General features: G+C 45.0%; 1 protein-coding gene across 2 annotated transcripts in view; it reads right to left on the reverse strand.

Annotated features, from left to right (window-relative positions):
- SSRP1 (structure specific recognition protein 1) overlaps positions 1 to 20,528 on the reverse strand; it is a 168,038-nt gene that overhangs the window by 94,528 nt on the left and 52,982 nt on the right. For both annotated transcript variants that reach the window (XM_085651439.1, XM_085651440.1), the window contains exons 3-6: positions 17,601 to 17,786; positions 16,923 to 17,028; positions 16,605 to 16,795; positions 9,142 to 9,372 (exon numbers count right to left, since the gene is read on the reverse strand). In XM_085651439.1, the coding sequence (XP_085507565.1) occupies positions 9,142 to 9,372; positions 16,605 to 16,795; positions 16,923 to 17,028; positions 17,601 to 17,786 (714 nt within the window). The remainder of the gene's footprint in view (positions 1 to 9,141; positions 9,373 to 16,604; positions 16,796 to 16,922; positions 17,029 to 17,600; positions 17,787 to 20,528) is intronic.

Raw genomic sequence — 20,528 nt, forward strand, 5'->3', positions numbered from 1 at the left:
CATATTTTAGAGAGAAGATAGCCACCATCAAGGCTAGTATCTCTGCTGTGGTCGGTGCTCTACAGGACCCTAATATCGATCTGAGCCCTCATCGTCTTGACCGAATCCCTCCTATTTTGGAGGAGACTTCCTTGGACTGTTGTCTCCCTCCTATTCTTCGGGAAGCCTTTACCATATGCCCAGACCCGCCCCGATCATTTCTGAATAACTCGCTTGAGCATGGCATTGTTCCAGATTCTTTTTAAAGGGTTGAAATTATTCCAATCTTGAAGAAACCGGGCGCCGACCCGTCGGCTCCCAGCAACTAGCGCCGTATTTCTTTGCGGCCCTATCTGGGAAAAGGTTTAGAGACCCATGTAGCTAACTGCCTCAGCTCTTTTGTTGAACACTTCCAGGTCTTAGACACTCACCAGGCCGGCATTAGACCTGCATACTCGACCGAGATAGTCATCCTTACTGTTATGGATGGGCTCAGTGGGGGGCGGATATAGGTACCACCCAGGTCCGGATTCTCCTGGATCTTTCGGCAGCTTTTGACACGGTCGATCATTGTATCTTGATCGACCGTGTCAGCAATGCCGGAATTCAGGGTCTGGCCCTGAAGAGGCTTTCCTCCTTTCTGAGCAATCGTCTCAAGCGGTGCGCCTTGCCAATTTTTCTTCCAACAAAAGAGCTATTACCTGTGGGGTTCATCAGGGCTCTTCTTTTTCCCTACTCCTTTTTAATCTTTATCTTCTTCCTTTAATTCATTCATTGAGGGAAAAGAATGTTGGAATTTTTAACTACGCAGACGATCTTCAACTGGTGTTTAATGTTAATTCTTCTGCTTCATCCGAGTCCAACGTTCAAGACGCAATGGTTTTTGTAAGTGACTGGATGAACAATAACCAGTTGAAGCTGAACCCGGAGAAAACTGAGCTGAATCTTACAGGTGGGTCAGCAAATCCATGGCATTCCAATTTCTAGCCCCCCGAAACTAGGTATTCCCCCTGTGCCAGCTGCCACGTCTAAGAGTCTGGGGATCATTATCAGTAATGATTTGTCCATGAAGGCTCAGATCAGCTCGTTAGTCTCTGCTGGTTTCTTTCAGCTGCGTAGAATAAAGAAGATCAGTAGATTCTTGAGCAGGGAAGCTATAATTTTGGCCATTCTAGCCCTAGGGATCTCTCGCTTGGATTATGCCAACTCATTGTATGTTGCCATTCCGGCATGCCAACTGAGGTGCCTCCAACTAGTTCAGAACCAGGCGGCCAGGCTCAGTCTAAACGGCATCATGTCAGCCCATTAATGAAAAGCCTCCATAGGCTTCCAGTGAGTAAGCGTTGTGCTTTTAAGATGGGTTGCACCGAGGGGGCGTGGCTTGGACGCCGAAGTGAAATGGCAGACCTGGCGTAGGCCCTGCAGCGAAGCGGGGCCTCCACCTTCCATACAGCCTTGTACGGATGTTTTTCCTGAGTTTGGAAAGCGGGCTTGGCTGGGCGACGATGCGGTGAGTCTTAGTACCGCTGTCGGATCATCATTTTACCGCAACAGAACCCATACGCTGCAGCGGCGTTTTCTCCTCAGTACTCGCGGGCGCCCGCCATTTTGTATCACGGCGCCCACGTTTCTCCTTTTGCCGACCGCTGAATTAATCCTGGCATAACCTAGCCTACTGATTCTCATTACAATAATGATTGCACCATACGCTCTAAGTGCTCACCCCAGCTTCTTTTTGGTGTGTCACTTGGTGTAATGTACTGATGCCAGGTTTTGTATGTGTCCTGTTGGAGGCAAAGACTTCTTCAATGCGCTATCCTGCATAAACTAATGGCATGGCAGTTCATATTAGTAAACACCTTATAGAGACTTTCTTTTTATTTTTTAAGCCACTAGCTTCTTTCAGCGCTTCTCACACTTTGTCTTGACAGAATTTGTATCCGGTTTTTCATATTGCATTTTCTTGATCTGGATCGGCATTTTTTCTTCAATATATGCCTGCTAAGCTATATATTTATTCTACTGTGTGACGCTTGGTGTGCTCTATAACAATATACGTATTTTTGTGCCAAATTTTGTACATCGCTGAACATTTTTTAGTCACAATGGCTAGTGATACCCATGCTGTTCGATCTTCCTCCTCCGGTACAAAACCAAAAAGACACAAAAATGATCCTCCGTCTCCTATTCTCTCCTCACAAAACCCAGTCCTGGACTCTATACTAAACGAGGTACGTGGCCTTCAACCCTTTATGTCCATGACTAACAAAAAGTTAAAGCAAATTGAGGAGAGATGGATTGCCATGGAGGGTAAGGTTGTGGAACTTGAACAGCGTGTAAGCGACTTACAAGACATCACTTCTAGTTCCAGTTCCAGTCACTGGAACAAGAAATCCATAAGTTAAAAATCCACACAGAGGATTTGGAAAATCGCAATCGTAGAAATAACCTGCGCCTTTATGGTCTTCCGGAGAATGTTGAGGGTCCCGATATGGTGGCTTTTCTGCAGAAATTTCTTCCAGAACTGCTAGATCTTCAAACATCATCGAATCCCCTCAATATACAAAGAGCTCACCGTTTGGGGCGTCCTCCTCCTAGTGTCAACAAACTACGTGGAATCATAATGCTTTTCTTGGAATTCACAGAGCTTATGCAAGTCTTTAAGGCTGTAAGACTCAAACGCAGTCTTATCTGGTCAGGCCATAACATCTTCATATCTCAGGATATTTCCAATGCAACAAATGCTCGACGCAAGGAATTTCTTGCTCTTCGTCCTCAGATGAGACAACTTAACAACTTAACATTCAATATGGAATTCTTCATCCATGCCTTTGTAAAATTACACATGATGGTCGGTCACGTTCCTTTGATGATCCGGATAAACTTAAACTTTTTCTTCATGGTCTCTCCTCCCAGGGCATGGATACAAATGTTTGACTCTTTTTTCTCTTATACTTTAAAATTACTTACTGTTTATAAAATATCTTTGCCTGGTTGTTATCTTCTGATTATCTGTTTTTATTGTATTAATGAGGTTCTCATTTATTTTCTGTAGCTATTATTGTGGTCCGTGTCCTTCGGTGTCACTATGTTCCTCTTTCATAGTTCTTCCTTCTCCTTACAGATCTGGATGTTACTCCTTGATCTGTTTGCTTGCTTCTTTTCTCTGTTTCTCTCCTTTCTCTTCTTCCTCTTTCTTTCCCCTCTTCACTGTTTTTTATGTTTAGTCTTATTTTTTGGTATGTGTTTTTCCTCTATTGTAGCTTTCTCATCATCACATATTAAGCGATGTCTCTTTTTTTCTTTCTGTTGATTATGCAGTCGCGTGTTCCCGTTTCCTCTTGTACACCCTAATCCAACAACATGGTTAATGTGGTTTCGTGGAATGTACGTGGTCTTGGTCACCCTGTCAAGCGTCAAAAGGTATTGTCTCATTTAGCTAGACTTAATGCTCAAGTTGCTTTTTTACAAGAAACGCACTGTAATGATGCTGAATCTCTCAAGCTCAAACGCCAATGGGTTAATCAAATAGTTTTCTCTCCTGCTGTTGAACGTCATGGTGGTGTTGCTATATTATTGCTATATTATTTCATAAATCTACTAATGCCCAAATATTATCGTCAGAATGTGATTCCAATGGTCGTTGGGTGCTGGTTGATGCTATCATCAATAAAGTGCAACTTACCTTTTTTAATATTTATGGTCCTGTTAAACCGGATCCAGATTTTTGGTATTCTGTAAAAACAAAACTTGTATCTATATACAATGCTAATGTGGTGCTTGGTGGTGATTTTAACAATTGGTTAGATCCTTTTTCAGACAGAAAATCTAATTGTAAGTTTAAACCAGATAAAACTCACAAATCATTCCAATCTGCCATGTCTTCCCACCCCCTGTTTGACGTATGGAAAACATGTAACCCAGATGCCACAGAATATACATTTTTTTCTCCTGTGCACCATACAAGATCTCGTATTGCTTATATTTTAATTTCCAAGTCACTTCTACCATCCCTCCTTTCCTCGGAAATTGGCTCTATTTTTATTTCTGACCATGCTCCCGTTTTCACCTCTATTGACTTATCCACCACTATTTGCAAGCAAGGCCGCTGGCGTTTTAATACTCACCTATCAGATCGTATTTTTATTTCAGAAGCAACTTCTTTTATTAATGAATTTTTTGTTCATAACAATGCTACGGATACCTCAATTCACAATAATTGGGATGCGTTCAAAGCATCTTTTAGAGCTTTTACAATTGCCTATTCCTCTAAGAAAAAAAAGCTAACGAAACCCTATTACTAATTAAAACTTTGGAACATAGGTATTTTTCTTCCAAATCCCCTACCTCACTCCAAGAGTTGATTAAAGCTAAATCTACCCTAAATAAACTTGCCACTATTGATGCATGTAACATCCTTCTTAAGGTTAAATCAAAATACCATGGAGGTCAAAACAAAGCAGGGAAAATGTTAGCGAATTATTTAAAAATTAAATCTGAACGTAAAAATATCGGCCCTATCCGTTCAGAGCTGAATAATCAACTCCTCTCCTCCGATTCTGATATTATTAATACTTTTCAATCGTATTATAATCTCCTATACACAGAAACTACCAATCCCGTTGAGGAAGATTTTGTATCTTTCTTTCAAAATATTCCTAAACCTAAGGTTCTCCCTGATGTTTTTTCCTCACTTGAAGAGGATATTTCCCTTCAAGAAATCATCAATGCTCTCAATTCTTTGAAAAAATCTAAGGCTCCAGGTCCTGATGGCTTCCCAGTAGAATTATTTTCAGCCTTTTCAATTTTTGCCCCCAAATTATTAGAAATTTGTAATTCATTTTTATCTAACTCTAAAGCCTGTGGCTCTTTTTTAGAGGCCCTTACTATTGTTATCCCCAAGCCTGATAAAGACCCATCCTATTGTAAAAAATTTCGCCCTATATCATTAATTAATTATGATTGTAAAATGTATGCAAAACTTTTAGCTACCCGCTTGGAGAAAGTTATTCCTTTACTTACTAACCCAGACCAAGCTGGTTTTGTAAAAGGTCGCTTAGCTTCTGACAATGCTAGAATGTTCTCCAACATTCTCGCTCTTAGTAAAAAATATCCCTCTCCCTTAGCCGCAATATCCTTGGATGCAGAAAAAGCTTTTGACCGAATAAATTAGGCATTTTTGATTCATACTCTACAATGGTTTGGATTTGGTCCAAAATTCATTTCATTTATCAAATTATTATATACAGATCCAAAAGCATGTGTCTTTGTTAATGGTCTCTTTTCCCCGTATTTTTATTTGCAAAGAGGTACTCGTCAAGGTTGCCCTCTATCCCCATTGCTTTTTTTGTTATGTTTGGAACCTTTTCTTGAACGAATTAGAAATAATCACTTGATTACAGGTTTTATATTGCAATCCCACCAAATTAAACTCTGCATATGCAGATGAAATTCTTATTTATATGTCTAACCCTATTTCTTCTCTACCCCCCTTTTTGAATGAAATCTCATCGTTCTCTAATGTTTCTGGCTACATATCAAATTTCTCCAAGACTGAAATTTTACCTTTAAATTCCTCATGTTATCAACATAGGTTTGATTCTACTAATTTTACGTAGTGTCCTCAAAAAATCAGGTATTTAGGAACATGGTTTTCCTCTAATATCCGTGATACTTTAGCCCATAATTTTACTGCTCTAAAACTTAAAATTACTAATTTGTTGACTTCTTGGTCTCCTTTATTTTTATCTTGGTGGGGCAGGTTAGATACAATTAAAATGATGATTGTCCCTCAGGTGCTGTTTATATTATCAATGCTACCATTCAAAATTCCCAATTATTATTTTACGCAGATAAATTCTATTTGTTCTAAGTTTCTATGGAATAATAAACATGCGCGCATTTCCTTAACCAAATTAATTCGGCCCAAAACAGAGGGGGGGGGGGGGTTCGATTTCCTGATTTTCGATTGTATCATACTGCTTTCTTAACCCGTCAATTTTTTATTATGTCCAAAGATTATCAGGATTTACCTAAACCTCCTTGGGTTTCTGTTGAATGTTCATTATTAAATGAATTTTCCTTACAAGATGTTATATTCATGACCAACTGTACTTTTATTTCTTAATACCCAATCCTAAAATATTCCCATTACCTTTTACACACACTCTTTTTTAAACATTTTGACGCTTATCAGTCTTTTTTAGCCTCCTCATTATGGTATAATAAATACATCAAATTTCGCCATAAGTCTTTTTACTACAAACATTGGAGAGAAAAGGGTCTTTTTTATGTTAATCAGTTGATAGTTAACAATGAGATTTTACCTTTCCCCCAATTGCAACAGACCTTTAATCTACCTGACTCATATATTCGACAATATAACACTTTAGTCCCATCTCTCCAGAGATGTTTACAAAATTTCATATCTCAGCCCTTTCCCACTTCATTCACACCTGTCACACCCTTATACCAAGTACCTAATAAAACCATTACAAGTGCTTCATTCATCTAGAAGTCTTTATCTCTGCCCCATGGCACACGTAATAAATCCAATATTGAGATGGAATGGGAACAGGATTTATCCCTTACTTTATCTATTTCTCAATGGGATAAATTATGGCAAAAAATATTCAAGTCTTCCAAAGCTGCAAATATCACTCAGTCTCTCTACTTTATTTATAATAGAATCGTTCTCACTCCCATTCTTATTCATAAATTTAACAACTCTGTTTCACCTTCTTGTTGGACATGTCTTAATGCTGATGGTTCTTTAATACATTTACTTTATTACTGCCCTAAGGTTCATGTTTTTTGGAAAACTATTTGGTCAAAATGTTTATCGATTTTTTCTTCTAATATTCAATTTAATATCCAAAATGTGTTCTTAGGTACTCTGTCTCCAGATTTTGAACATTCTCCTTCCAAATCAATGCTATTTGATTTATTTATTGCTGTTGCTTTTAAAGTTATATTATCCTGTTGGAAAGACAACTCTAAACTATCTTTTCTATTTTGGTGGAATGTAATATGTGATGAACATAGAATTGCTTCTCTATCTCATGCCTCTGTCCATCTGCAGATTAAATCTGATTTACTATGGTTACCGTTCACGAATTGTCTGTTAACTTTTCCTTCCTTATAACTTCTGTTCTTCTATCCAATGCTTTTCCCTTTCTTTTTTCTTTTATTCTCTTTTCCTACTCTCCTTTCTCTCTAAATCTTTCTCTTCTTTTTTAGTTAAACTATCTAATGTAGCTTACTCACCCATTGTTTCCACAGAGATACAGTATTCTCTTTTTTTAGTTTATAGGTTAGATTGTGCAGAGTCTACTTTGATTGGTATTCTAAGCTTCTGTAGTCTTATGTTCCCATATCTTTTAATATCTTTGTTCCACAAATGTTTTTTACTATATAATCATATATTTATATCCTTATCTGAACGTTATTACTGTTTTTGTATTTCTGTGTTCCCTATTCTCAATAAAAATTATTTAACTGAAAAAAAAAAAAAAAAGAAAAAAGATGGGTTGCACCATTTTTAAAGCACTACATTGCAACGGTCCGGCTTTTATTTTGGCCCGCTTGCACCGCTACACTCCCTCTCGTAATCTTAGGTCCTCCCACTTGAATCTGTTGGAAACTCCTTCAGCCAAACGTTAGTATGGCGGACTAAGGTTCTCTGTCCTCGATCCGCAATTTTGGAACTCACAGCCGGCGGACATTAGGTCTTTGACTTCCCTTGCCCAGTTCATGAAACAGTTAAAGACTTGGTTGTTCATTCAAGCATACGCTGATTAAGCAATCTCCTTGCCACTGCCGTGATCCTTATCGGAGCGCCAAGAAACCGTTGGTGTAGGCGCGCTTAATAAATGCTTTTAACATAACAACCTTCTTGTTGAAGAAAATGCATGGAATGACAATGACCAAACAAGGATCAAAGAGGTCTAAGCTGCGCATGTCTTGCAATACTCCACAGGAGGTGGCACTAAACTCAGGCGGTTCCTTCGGTACTCTAAGCATGCTAGTGAGGAAGAAGGATTAAAGATTGTAACTCACGGCACATTATTTGTTTGAATATGCCACAGCATGTTTGAAAGTGTGGGCTGTTTGGGTAGAGTCTTTACATTCCCTTGACCGGCCCATAACAAGGCCAGAGGGCTTTGGCTGCCTCTTGCAGAAAGGATCAGGTTTAATACTCCAATAAAGGCCTACATGCAGGCTCATCAAGTGGGCTTGTGTTCCTTTTGGCTGTGCATAGTTTCAGACCAAGCAACCTCGACTGCCCAGGCTCCCACTCTCCCAGCTTTTACAATGTTGGGAATAGCACACGCTAGGTTATGGCCTGTGGGATAAAAGTGATGAATGTTATGCGGTGGGATCTTCCCAATATCAAACAACCTTTAAAATACAGAGATGCCCTCAAAACTAATTTCGGATTACATTTCCACTTGGCAATGTAAGATCCAGGGGACCCCATCAGTCCAGGATTGAATAATCAAGCCACACACCCAGAAAGAACACCGGATGCTAGCGCCAAGACATTGCAAAAGGCTTCGACTAAAACTGCTGCTGTTAAATGCACAATAACACGTGCCCAGGAGTTTTGCAATACCCTGCACTTAGATCTGTTTGTGCAGAGCTCATCACAAGAAGTAGAGAGATACTACATTGGATAATTACTGGGTGCAATAAAGTACACCCCCTAAATTCTTTCAAAGGCCAGTCAAACCTAAAGAAAAATGAGAAGAGAAAAAAGCCCCAGTGAACAAACAAAGGGGATTTTGGTGCAGAAAGCACCATTATGGACATGTATTCCTCCATTTCAACCGACAAACCTGTAATTATAGAGGATTATTGTACCTGAATATTCCAAATCTGGGGGGTGTCGAATTTTAAGTTGCGGTGTAATTAACATACAACTCTCCAGGGTTCGTGACGCAGTCGTAAATGGGATATTAATAAATGCAGACCATGAAATTGTTGAAATGAATCAATCATCTACAGCATAAAATACAACCAATGAATCGCAACAGATAAACGTATGGAGGTCATCACTGCCATTTGCCATCCCCATGAACACTTAACCCATGCTGTGGAGAGGCCAACCAGCCATGCCCCAAAGCTGCCAATAGTATGTCGTTCCTTGCCCGGTGTACGTACCACAAAGAACATCTGCCTCTGGTCCTTGTGTGGCAGCAGGAACAGCCTCAGCACAGTGGTGTAGGGAATCTTGTAGTCAAAGGTCTTGCCATGAAGGTGTAGGAAAGAAGGATAGATTCGGATGTCGTATCTGCCTCGAGGAGTGAGACACTGCAGCTCCCGGAAGATGCATACAGCATCCCCGGTGGCCTGAATGACATCTGCTTTGGAGAGGACGTTCTGCGAGAAGGCCTTGAGAGATCAGAGAAAACGTATCAGCACAGGCAAGAAATAATAAATACCACACAAATCGAGACACTGCAACAAGCTGCAACACACAAAATGAAAGAAAGAACACCCCATACACTCTGGAGGACCCCACACCTGAAACAATAACTTTACACATCACCCTGTGACTGACAAAAAAAACATCTCCCAACAAAAGCCAGAAGGATGAATGAGAAACCCAAAAAGTAGGACAGAGCCACAATAAATGTGCACATTCTCAATGCAAGCAAATGAACAAATACAGAACAAAGCACAGATGAACACCAAGCAGACTGCGAGGAGCAGATGAACCACACATTGATACACACAGGAATAACGTTTCGCAAAGGAACAGACCAGCAGAAACACGGAGCATCCGAGGGTCAGAGGTTAAGAAAAGAGCACAGAAAAGAGCACTTTCATCAGATATCCTTCAAGGTGTGCCCTTTCTCTCTGCAGTGCTGTAACTACCCCATCAGAGGACATATCATGCAGTGATAGCTTTCATTTATCCCAAACATATCGAGCTGGTCTTCACAGGAGCAGAGAGCGCGGGTTAGCCAGGAGTAAGGCTTACTAAATCAAACCTACAGAGCATCGCCCTCCAGGCGTGTGCTTTCTCAACAGAATGAATCCTTAGCCAGGCCAGGAAGATCTACGCGCCCTTCCCATTTGGCATTTCTACTGTGTGGTCTCTAACTTTACACCCAGTGTAACATGCGAGGCAAGTCACAGGCATGCAACTGGTCTGGGAGATCAGGTGGTCAACAGGTGGTCTACCAGAACAGTCGCAGAAACCTGCAAGAGATCTCAGCGGGGCTAAGTGTGCAGCAACTCCCCTGCGTGTGAACTGCCTAGCTGCGCAGTACACACAGACTAGGAGTGGTCTCTCTAGGATAGTGCGGGCAGTCCGAATACAAACCTAGCGCCGCGAGCGCCGTCCTATCAGTCGGCTGCAGAGTCAGGCGTGACTATACCAGCAAGTTAAAGCCGAAATTGGTCGCTTCAGTGTTGAAGGGGAGGAAAGAAGTAATACCTTTCCAGGAAAGGTATTACTTCTTTGTCATGATGAAACCAATTGCTATTGGACACTTCTCCAAGTAGCCGGGATCGCGCACTTCTATACGGTGCAGCTTTTTATGCGGTTGTACATTCTGAAGCAGCGCATTGATTCAACAAGATAATCTGCGATCTCCCCCAAAACAGTTGCTTCTATTTCCGCGCTGTGTTCTTTATCTCGCAAGTACTGCTACCTCGCTGAGGCCGGCAATCAAATATGTAATCACACAAATATGCGAAATCTATCGCAATTTTACACTGACTCACTTCATGTGGCCTGCCACTACAAAATGATATAAATAGAACATCATGCTGCAATAAGGAGGAGAGCCTGAGGACAGATCACATTCATCACTTAAGAGGCATGGATTGGCACAGGTACCGTACCGTAGCAGAAATCACGCAGTCTCGTAGAAATAACACCGGCCTTCCGCCTTGTAGTTTCTACCTAACTTTTCAAAACATTACCATTACAGTTTGCATTGCATTGCCTGCTCAACAATCTTGTTGCTATCTCTGAATAATTGTAACACTGATCTGTTGAGAATGGGACCAGATTTACCATACCACACTAAATGTCCACCACTGCGACCCCTCCCCCCCATGACACAAGATCACTAAATTGTACTGATAAAGGAGATAATTGTATGTTATGGTTACAAGGCCAGTGTCATATGTTGAAATCCCCCAGTGACGCAATTAAAGCCAAGAAATGCTGGAGAGGAGGGAAAGGAAAGGGGGGAATAATGGAAATTTGGGGGGATAAACTTGGGAGGAGATAACGAGAAAGACGTCCTGTTCACTCATAAGCTTGATAAAGGATCCATTTAGCCCTTTAGGAGCAGGTCCATGTACACCATAGTACCCCCTAGTAGTGGTTGCTCACTACGCTTGCTCGATACACACCATGTGTGGCCTGGTCTCACTTTTACTTCTCTCTGATTTACTACTTGTGCCCAATTTTGGTGCGCTCTGAAAGAATGTCTATGGGTACATATGACTGGGTGGGTAACCTGGTGCTCTTGAAGGTCATCATCTACTATTTACTGTGGTTTGAAAGTTGATACAATTGAATATGTAATAAAAAATGTGCTGTAAAATTCACAATTTTGGTCGGTTGTTTTCCAAAATTTTCATGGGGGAGAACCCCCCCAAACACCCCTGATAGCGGTCGGGCTCGCTCGCTGTGCTCGCTACGCGCTGGACGGGGGCTGGTCTGCCAATTTTGACGGGGGCTGGTCTGCCAAATTTTGCCAGGGCTGATTTCAGTTCCCAGTCCGGCCCTGCTGCAGACTGGGGCTGTGCGGTGCCTCTTCGGCACATCGAATCCAGGCAGGGCGCCTTCACTCGCCCTTTCAATGCAAAGGTAGTTACCTTCACCGTGCTGTTCCACCTGCTGCATCGTACGGCTAGGAAGGGTATGACGCGCTGTCCAGAGAGGTGGTCGCTCCCGAACAGAAAGGAGCGAGGCAGCTTCCTACCAAGAGGTCACAGAGCCAGAACAACTGAGGGCAGCCTGGACTCCCCTGCTCCTTCAGAAGGCCATTACCTGGACGGCTGGCGAAGGATGCCTCGCTCCAGGAAGAACGGGTCACCTATCGATCAATATCACAACTGCTTTCCATCCTGGTGCCGCAGCAACGCTGAGCCCCGACCATGGTTCTGCTCCATGCAGAGAAAGCGTTTGACATCATCCGCTGGGATTTTTTTATTTTTTGTATTTAGGATCTTGGAGAAATTTAAGTTTCCACAAAAGCTAATGAGGCCAGTCTTTCAGCTCCATGAGAACACCTTGGCCTGCACTTATTATAAATAACGCATGTGCAGGTACAGTATATCACACCTGAGGTACTCAGCGAGGCGGCCCCCTCTCCCGGATTTTGTTTGCTTTATTTACTGAATCATTAGCTCAATTTATCCATTTCCAAAAGAGAATTTTACCCCCTAAAGCAGGTGGCGCTAAATTCAAACTACATGCTGACGACACAGCTTTTACGCTTCCAGAAAGAATATGGAGACCGCATTGCAAGCAACTCAGCCGTATACTCGTGAGTGTGGGGGGTATAAAATGAACAAATCTAAAACAGAGACTCTTGATCGACACTACTTCAGGTGTTTTACCACCCAAGCTTAGGGATAATTACGATCTGAATCCGAAGAGGTTTTAGGGGGGTAGGGGGGTGGGGGTGTTATAAGGATTTAAGGTTACATCTTTACTACTTAAACCACACTCCTGTTTTAAGCAAAATTCAGCTCGGTCTGGATATTTGGAATTCTCTCCCCCTTTCTAATATAGGTCACACCTCCCTTATTAAAATGTCAATTTTGCCTCTGGTGCCATTTTTATTTTTAAATGTCCCTTGTAAAGTAAAGAATTTTTTTTTTTTACCAGCTTGGATAGTATCATGACTTGATTAGCCCGAGGCAATAAGACCCCTGGTGCTAATAACATTTTACAAGTGCCCAAGACTGCAGGCAGCCTGACTTCAAGCAGCATTACAGGGCGTCCTTTGCGTTAGAGATTACAAGGATCTGAGCGCAATCTTCTAGATTTGACAATTTGTTATGTTATAATTGCTGAAGACTTATGAGTTTACCAATCTTCCGGAGGCCCTTAAAGCACCCAACGTGTTTCTGGGGTGAATAAATTAAGGACTTTAGGTGATATCTGCACTTTAGCGGAGTTCCCTAGGGATACTGCTGGTTGGGCGTCCACATGGTACAGAGGCCTGGCAGCATTCCAGTTTATGCACTATTGGCACTTCATCATACCAGCCTGCAGGTTTTTCACTTAGGCTGCAGGGGCTATGGAATTGTCCAATTATTCACTTCAGGTGACATTCACACTTTACTGAAGCCTTTTTCATGGGGTATTGGAATATGTACAATTTTAAAAACTGTGCAGTGACTCCCACCAGAGCAGATGCAGGTTTAGACTGGCGTCCGCCTCTGTAGGAAATCTAGGACATGCAAATATATACATGTTCAGATGGGAATTAAGACTGCTGCCCGCCCATATACGGTACAGAGGCCATGAAGTAATACCAAAATTCAGCAGTAGGGCATCAACACTAGCAGAAATACCTCCCCTCTAATCCAGGATGACCCTCCACCTACACAGGGCATTAATGCAAGAAGTGATGGCTCACTTCAGCACACCAATGTTTCAGTCAGCACTCACTCCTGAACAGAGGAGTGACTGCCAGCAGATGCAGGTTTAGACTTGCACCCACCCCTGAACAGAGGAGTGAGCACCAGCAGATGCAGGTTTAGACTTGCACCCACCCCTGAACAGAGGAGTGAGCACCAGCAGATGCAGGTTTAGACTTGCACCCACCCCTGAACAGAGGAGTGACTGCCAGCAGATGCAGGTTTAGACTTGCCGCCACCCTGAACAGAGGAGTGACCGCCAGCAGATGCAAATTTAGACTTGCACCCACCCCTGAACAGAGGAATGACCACCAGCAGATGCAGGTTTAGACTTGCCCCCACCCCTCAACGGCAGAGTGACCACGGGCAGATGCAGGATGCAGGTTTAGACTTGCCCCCACCCTGAACAGAGGAATGACCACCAGCAGATGCAGGTTTAGACTTGCGCCCACCCCTCAACGGCAGAGTGACCACGGGCAGATGCAGGTTTAGACTTGCCCCTACCCTGAACAGAGGAATGACTACCAGCAGATGCAGGTTTAGACTTGCCCCCATCCCTGAACGGAAGAGTGAATACGAGCAGTGACCACCAGCAGATGCAGGTTTAGACCTGTCCCACCCCTGAACAGAAGAGTGAGCACCAGCAGATGCAGGTTTAGACCTGTCCCACCCCTGAACAGAGGAGTGACCACCAGATGAAGCAAGTTTAGACTTGCACCCACCCCTGAACAGAAGAGTGAGCACCAGCAGATGCAGGTCTAGACCTGCCCACTACCCATGAACAGAGGAGTGGGCATAAGCAGTTGCAGGTTTAGACTTGCACCCACCCCTGAACAGAGGAGTGAGCACCAGCAGATGCAGGATAAGACTTGTACCCACCCCTGAACAGAGGAGTGAGCATCAGCAGATGCAGGTTTAGACTTGCACCCACCCCTGAACAGAAGAGTGAGCACCAGCAGATGCAGGTCTAGACTAGCACCCACCCCTGAACAGAGGAGTGAGCACCAGCAGATGCAGGTTTAGACTTGCCGCCACCCTGAACAGAGGAGTGACCGCCAGCAGATGCAAATTTAGACTTGCACCCACCCCTGAACAGAGGAGTGAGCATCAGCAGATGCAAGTTTAGACTTGTTCCACCCCTGAACAGAGGAGTGAGCACCAGCAGATGCAGGTTTAGACTTGTTCCACCCCTGAACAGAGGAGTGACCACCAGTACATGCAGGTTTAGACCAGCACCCACCCCTGAACAGAGGAGTGAGCACCAGCAGATGCAGGTTTAGACTTGCCCCCACCCTGAACAGAGGAATGACCACCAGCAGATGCAGGTTTAGACTTAAACCCACCCCTCAACGGCAGAGTGACCACGGGCAGATGCAGGTTTAGACTTGCCCCTACCCTGAACAGAGGAATGACCACCAGCAGATGCAGGTTTAGACTTGCCCCCATCCCTGAACAGAAGAGTGAACACGAGCAGTGACCACCAGCAGATGCAGGTTTAGACCTGTTCCACCCCTGAACAGAAGAGTGAGCACCAGCAGATGCAGGTTTAGACCTGTCCCACGCCTGAACAGAGGGGTGACCACCAGATGAAGCAAGTTTAGACTTGCACCCACCCCTGAACAGAAGAGTGAGCACCAGCAGATGCAGGTCTAGACCTGCCCACTACCCCTGAACAGAGGAGTGGGCATAAGCAGTTGCATGTGTAGACTTGCCCCCACCCCTGAACCGAGGAGTGAGCACCAGCAGATGCAGGTTTAGACTTGCCCCCACCCTGAACGGAAGAGTGAACACGAGCAGTGACCACCAGCAGATGCAGGTTTAGACCTGTCCCACCCCTGAACAGAAGAGTGAGCACCAGCAGATGCAGGTTTAGACCTGTCCCACGCCTGAACAGAGGGGTGACCACCAGATGAAGCAAGTTTAGACTTGCACCCACCCCTGAACAGAAGAGTGAGCACCAGCAGATGCAGGTCTAGACCTGCCCACTACCCCTGAACAGAGGAGTGGGCATAAGCAGTTGCATGTGTAGACTTGCCCCCACCCCTGAACCGAGGAGTGAGCACCAGCAGATGCAGGTTTAGACTTGCCCCCACCCTGAACAGAGGAGTGACCACCAACAGATGCAGGTTTAGACTTGCACCCACCCCTGAACAGAGGAGTGAGCACCAGCAGATGCAGGTTTAGACTTGCCCCCACCCTGAACAGAGGAGTGACCACCAGCAGATGCAGGTTTAGACTTGCCCCCACCCTGAACAGAGGAGTGAGCACCAGCAGATGCAGGTTTAGACTTGCCCCCAGCCTGAACAGAGGAGTGACCGCCAGCAGATGCAGGTTTAGACTTGCACCCACCCCTGAACAGAGGCGTGACCGCCAGCAGATGCAGGTTTAGACTTGCACCCACCCCTGAAAGACGCCACACGATGCAGGGATATCCGCATTCAGACCTGTGATCAGACTGTTGCTCACCTACGTAGGGAATCGATGCCGTGCTTCTATGCCCAACTCCAGTATACTCATTTTTCACAGGTATCCACACCCTATACAGAGATAGCTACACCCACCATGAGCAGTTTAAATGCCAGCTTTATCAGACAGATACACGTTTAGACTGCAACCCACCTGTGTGGCACTGTTGTGCAGAGACAGCCGCCTCCAGAAAATGCAGGGTTAGACTTGCATTCACCCCTGCAGGACATTATGAAGTAAAGTGATAAACCCCTTCGCAACCACGTTAGACAACCAGCCCAGAAGGGCACTGATGCTTCTGTGAGGGATAACACCACCTAAGGAGGAGGTCTAGGGTGCTGCTCAGCTCTGTCGGGCCTGGGTGCTGTACAGATACACCTACAATCAAGCTGGCGCAGTATTGACGGGCACCTTCATCAGACAGATTTACACTGGCTTTCACCCTGCAAGGGATTAATATTTGGCAACATTCACCTTCAGCAGAAACAGTTGTAATCTTTCACCCACCCCGGCATGGAACCTATGGCATTGCATGTACCTACCTCCACAGGATCTGTACTGTCCTCCTGGTTGGGAGGGACATAGAAGCGCACCTCCATCAAGGAGACTTCAGCATCATCGTTCTGGTGAAACTCGAGCGTCACCTCATTCTTACCCGTTGTGCACTGCGAGACATTACCAAGAGGCAGCTCGAAGGCTGGTTGGTCCCCGATGTCAAAGGTCAACAGCTGACCTGAAGCAAGAAAGACAGGGAAAGAGGATGAATGACTAGATCCAGACCCTGAAGACAGACACACTCGAACACTGACAACCCCAAGGGCTTCACTGGGAAACCTCCTAAGTGCCTCTGTTTAACTCACCTCCAAAGCGCACCGTCCCCCAGTTCCAGCCCTTGACACACATATCCTTCTCCACCAGATCTACCCGGAAGTTAGACTTGAAGAAATCCGATAGCTTGTCAAATTCCTGCAACAACAAGAAGCGTGCAATGATCTGAGGCCAGTCAGTGTATGCTACAGAAGGGGATTGTGGAGACGGATACGAGTAGCCCACCCAGCTCCTGCGAAGGAACTGCAATAGGCCCACTGATGGTCTGTCACAAGGCGGCATAGGTCACTGTCTCTAACCGCAGGCCATTCTACCAACAGAACGATCAGAGGCACTAAACATAGACCTATTACAAGGTCTGGCACGTGGCTACAGAGCTAAGCAAATCTACAGGGTTAGGTCTGGGGCATCAGGCCACACAACATTCAGTTCGGGCACGGCACAGCCCAGTCTCCTTACATGTCAACATTAGCTAATTTGCTGGAATGAGACAGATTAACAACCCTTCAAGCTACACACATTACGTTTTATGCATGCAAGAATAGAGTAATCAATCTTACTGTACAGATCTTCAAACACAATCTTACAGATTTAAATGTTTGGCATTGCCAGGAGAGATGTGTCACCACTGCTACCCTTACTTCTGCCCTACAAGAGGTAACCATGGACCCAACCATCCCTCAAACAGAAACAGTTCACGAGGATCTTACCGAATCGCGAAAGCCATCATATTTGTAGACATGGCCAGCTTTCGTGGTGAGCTTGATTCCATGGCCTAACGCCACCCTGCGCCAAAGACCCTCAGAAAGGTCGGTGCCCTGGATGTTGTCCACTTTGCCAGTCTTGTTGTTTTTGAAGATGATACCTTGTCGGTTCAGACGTAAACGCCCATCGTTCTAAAGGGAACGTAAGAGAAATGTCAATATACAGGTAACTGTGCAGAGATCAGGCATTACAGGAAGCTAGCACCCCTATAACTCAAGCTCAGAGCTAGGCTAGATCAGGCATTACAGGAAGCTAGCACCCCTGTAACTCAAGCTCGGACCTAGGCTAGATCAGGCATTACAGGAAGCTAGCACCCCTGTAACTCAATCTCAGAGCTAGGCTAGATCAGGCATTACAGGAAGTTAGCACCCCTGTAACTCAAGCTCGGACCTAGGCTAGATCAGGCATTACAGGAAGCTAGCACCCCTGTAACTCAAGCTCGGACCTAGGCTAGATCAGGCATTACAGGAAGCTAGCACCCCTATAACGCAAGCTCGGACCTAGGCTAGATCAGGCATTACAGGAAGCTAGCACCCCTGTAACTCAAGCTCGGACCTAGGCTAGATCAGGCATTACAGGAAGCTAGCACCCCTGTAACTCAAGCTCGGACCTAGGCTAGATCAGGCATTACAGGAAGCTAGCACCCCTGTAACTCAAGCTCGGCCCTAGGCTAGATCAGGCATTACAGGAAGCTAGCACCTCTGTAACTAAAGCTCGGACCTAGGCTAGATCAGGCATTACAGGAAGCTAGCACCCCTGTAACTCAAACTCGGACCTAGGCTAGATCAGGCATTACAGGAAGCTAGCACCCCTGTAACTCAAGCTCGGACCTAGGCTAGATCAGGCATTACAGGAAGCTAGCATCCCTGTGACTCAAGCTCGGACCTAGGCTAGATCAGGCATTACAGGAAGCTAGCACCTCTGTAACTCAAGCTCGGACCTAGGCTAGATCAGGCATTACAGGAAGCTAGCACCCCTGTAACTCAAGCTCGGACCTAGGCTAGATCAGCAGGAAGCTAGCACCCCTGTAACTCAAGCTCGGACCTAGGCTAGATCAGGCATTACAATCCCCGTCCTGACCCAGCGCCAAAAACCCACAGCATCGGATTTTACAATTCCCTTTTCCAAAATAGGCCAGGTGCAGTGCTGTTCCCAGGGGCTATGCCGTTTTGTAGATGCGATGATCAGACTTGCCATATTTTCCATTTATCCCAATCTATTAGCAAGTCAATATTTCATACCTGAAGTTAACCCATAGTCAAAGTGTGCCTGGGAAATGCACGCTATTCAGGACACTCAGCAGAGTTTAGCTGCCGGCACACTGTGCGGATTGCTGCATTAGGACCTTAATGACTGCCCGTCTGCCTCCTACCCTGAGAAGGGATCTCTGATGGACAATAGTTTATGGGCTTTTCCCCAGAGCAGTCCCGCGACATCAGGGTACAGGTCAAGAGGTGGTGGAGGAGAATACAGAAAGGAAATCCAAGGTCAACTATGAGTGGTGGGAGGCAGTCTGCTGGTAAGAGATCCTCCCTAGGATGCTCTTACTCATTGTAGTAAAAAGAAACAAGCACTGGCAAAGCCAATAGACCTTGCCTCTGCAAGAGCCATTAGTGTAGTTTACTTTAGCTGTGTTGTACAGCACAGTGGTTATACAACATGTTTGACGTTTTATTCTAAATTGCTATGAAACAGCCATTATTCTTTTGTTATTTATTGTGTGAGGGATGGTGTGAGCTTTGAATTCTGGGTTGAGAGAGGTGTAGCTTTTGGTGCGGTACTACTGATAGTTCCAGCAGTGTGGTGTACCACGGTTGTCTGGCCAAAGTTGGAGCTACTAGGATTAGTGTGAGGGAGTGCTGTTGTAATTTGTGCACCACTAATGGAATGAGTGGGAGAGGCGGAAAGGCGTACGCAAATCTGCCTGACCAGTTCATCCATATCGCATTGCCTTTGGACAATGGGTGTGGATACCTGGCGGCGAAGCTTGGTCATTTGGTGTTTTCTGGGGTGGCGAAGAGGTCCATCTGTGGATGCCCCCACATTTGAAAGTACGGGTGAAGAACTTGTGGATGGAGTTCCCACTCGTGGATTTGTTGAGTTTGTCTGCTCAGGAGATCTGCTATAGTGTTTGAGTCCTGGGACATGTTGGGCTAGGAGAAAGATTTTTCGGGGTATGGCCCATCTCCATATGCTCTGTGCTAGCTGAGAGCTGTGGAGAGTGTCTGCCTCCTTGCTTTTGTATATGGTACATGGCTGTCATGTTGTCTGTGCGGACTAGGACAGCCTTGCTTGAGATTAGCGTTTGAAAAGATTTTAGGGCTAAAAATATGGCTAGTAACTCCAGATGGTTGATGTGGAGTAACTTTTGTTGAGGTGTCCACCTGCCCTGCATGGCGTGATGTAGTAGGTGAGCTACCCAGCAGGAGAGCAATGCGTCCGCTGTTAGTACTATCTGAGGAACCGGGTCCAGGAACGGTTGCCCTTTGGAAAGGTTTGTGGTGTTCCACCACTGCAGAGAGCGATGGGTACAACCGTCTACCAACCCCAGATCTGTCAGTTGACCCTGGGCCTGGTTCCATTGGCGTGCTAAGCACTCTTGGAGAGGACGCATCTGGAGTCTTGCGTGAGGGACTATGAATATGCAAGAGGCCATCATCCCTATTACTTGCATGAACACTCAAGCTGGAAGAGTGTTGTGGCAGAAATTTGGTGCGTAGAGCCTGAATGCTTGTTATCCTGGCAGGACTGGGGTAGGCTAACGCTCGAGGTGTCTATGGTGGCACCGAGGTATTGTTTTACGTGGGATGGTTGTAGATGGGACTTTGCGTGGTTTACTGTGAAGCCCAGGTCGTGAAGTAGCTGGATAGTGG

The sequence above is a fragment of the Triturus cristatus genome, chromosome 4_1 (genome assembly GCF_964204655.1).
Source record: "Triturus cristatus chromosome 4_1, aTriCri1.1, whole genome shotgun sequence".
NCBI lineage: Eukaryota > Metazoa > Chordata > Amphibia > Caudata > Salamandridae > Triturus > Triturus cristatus.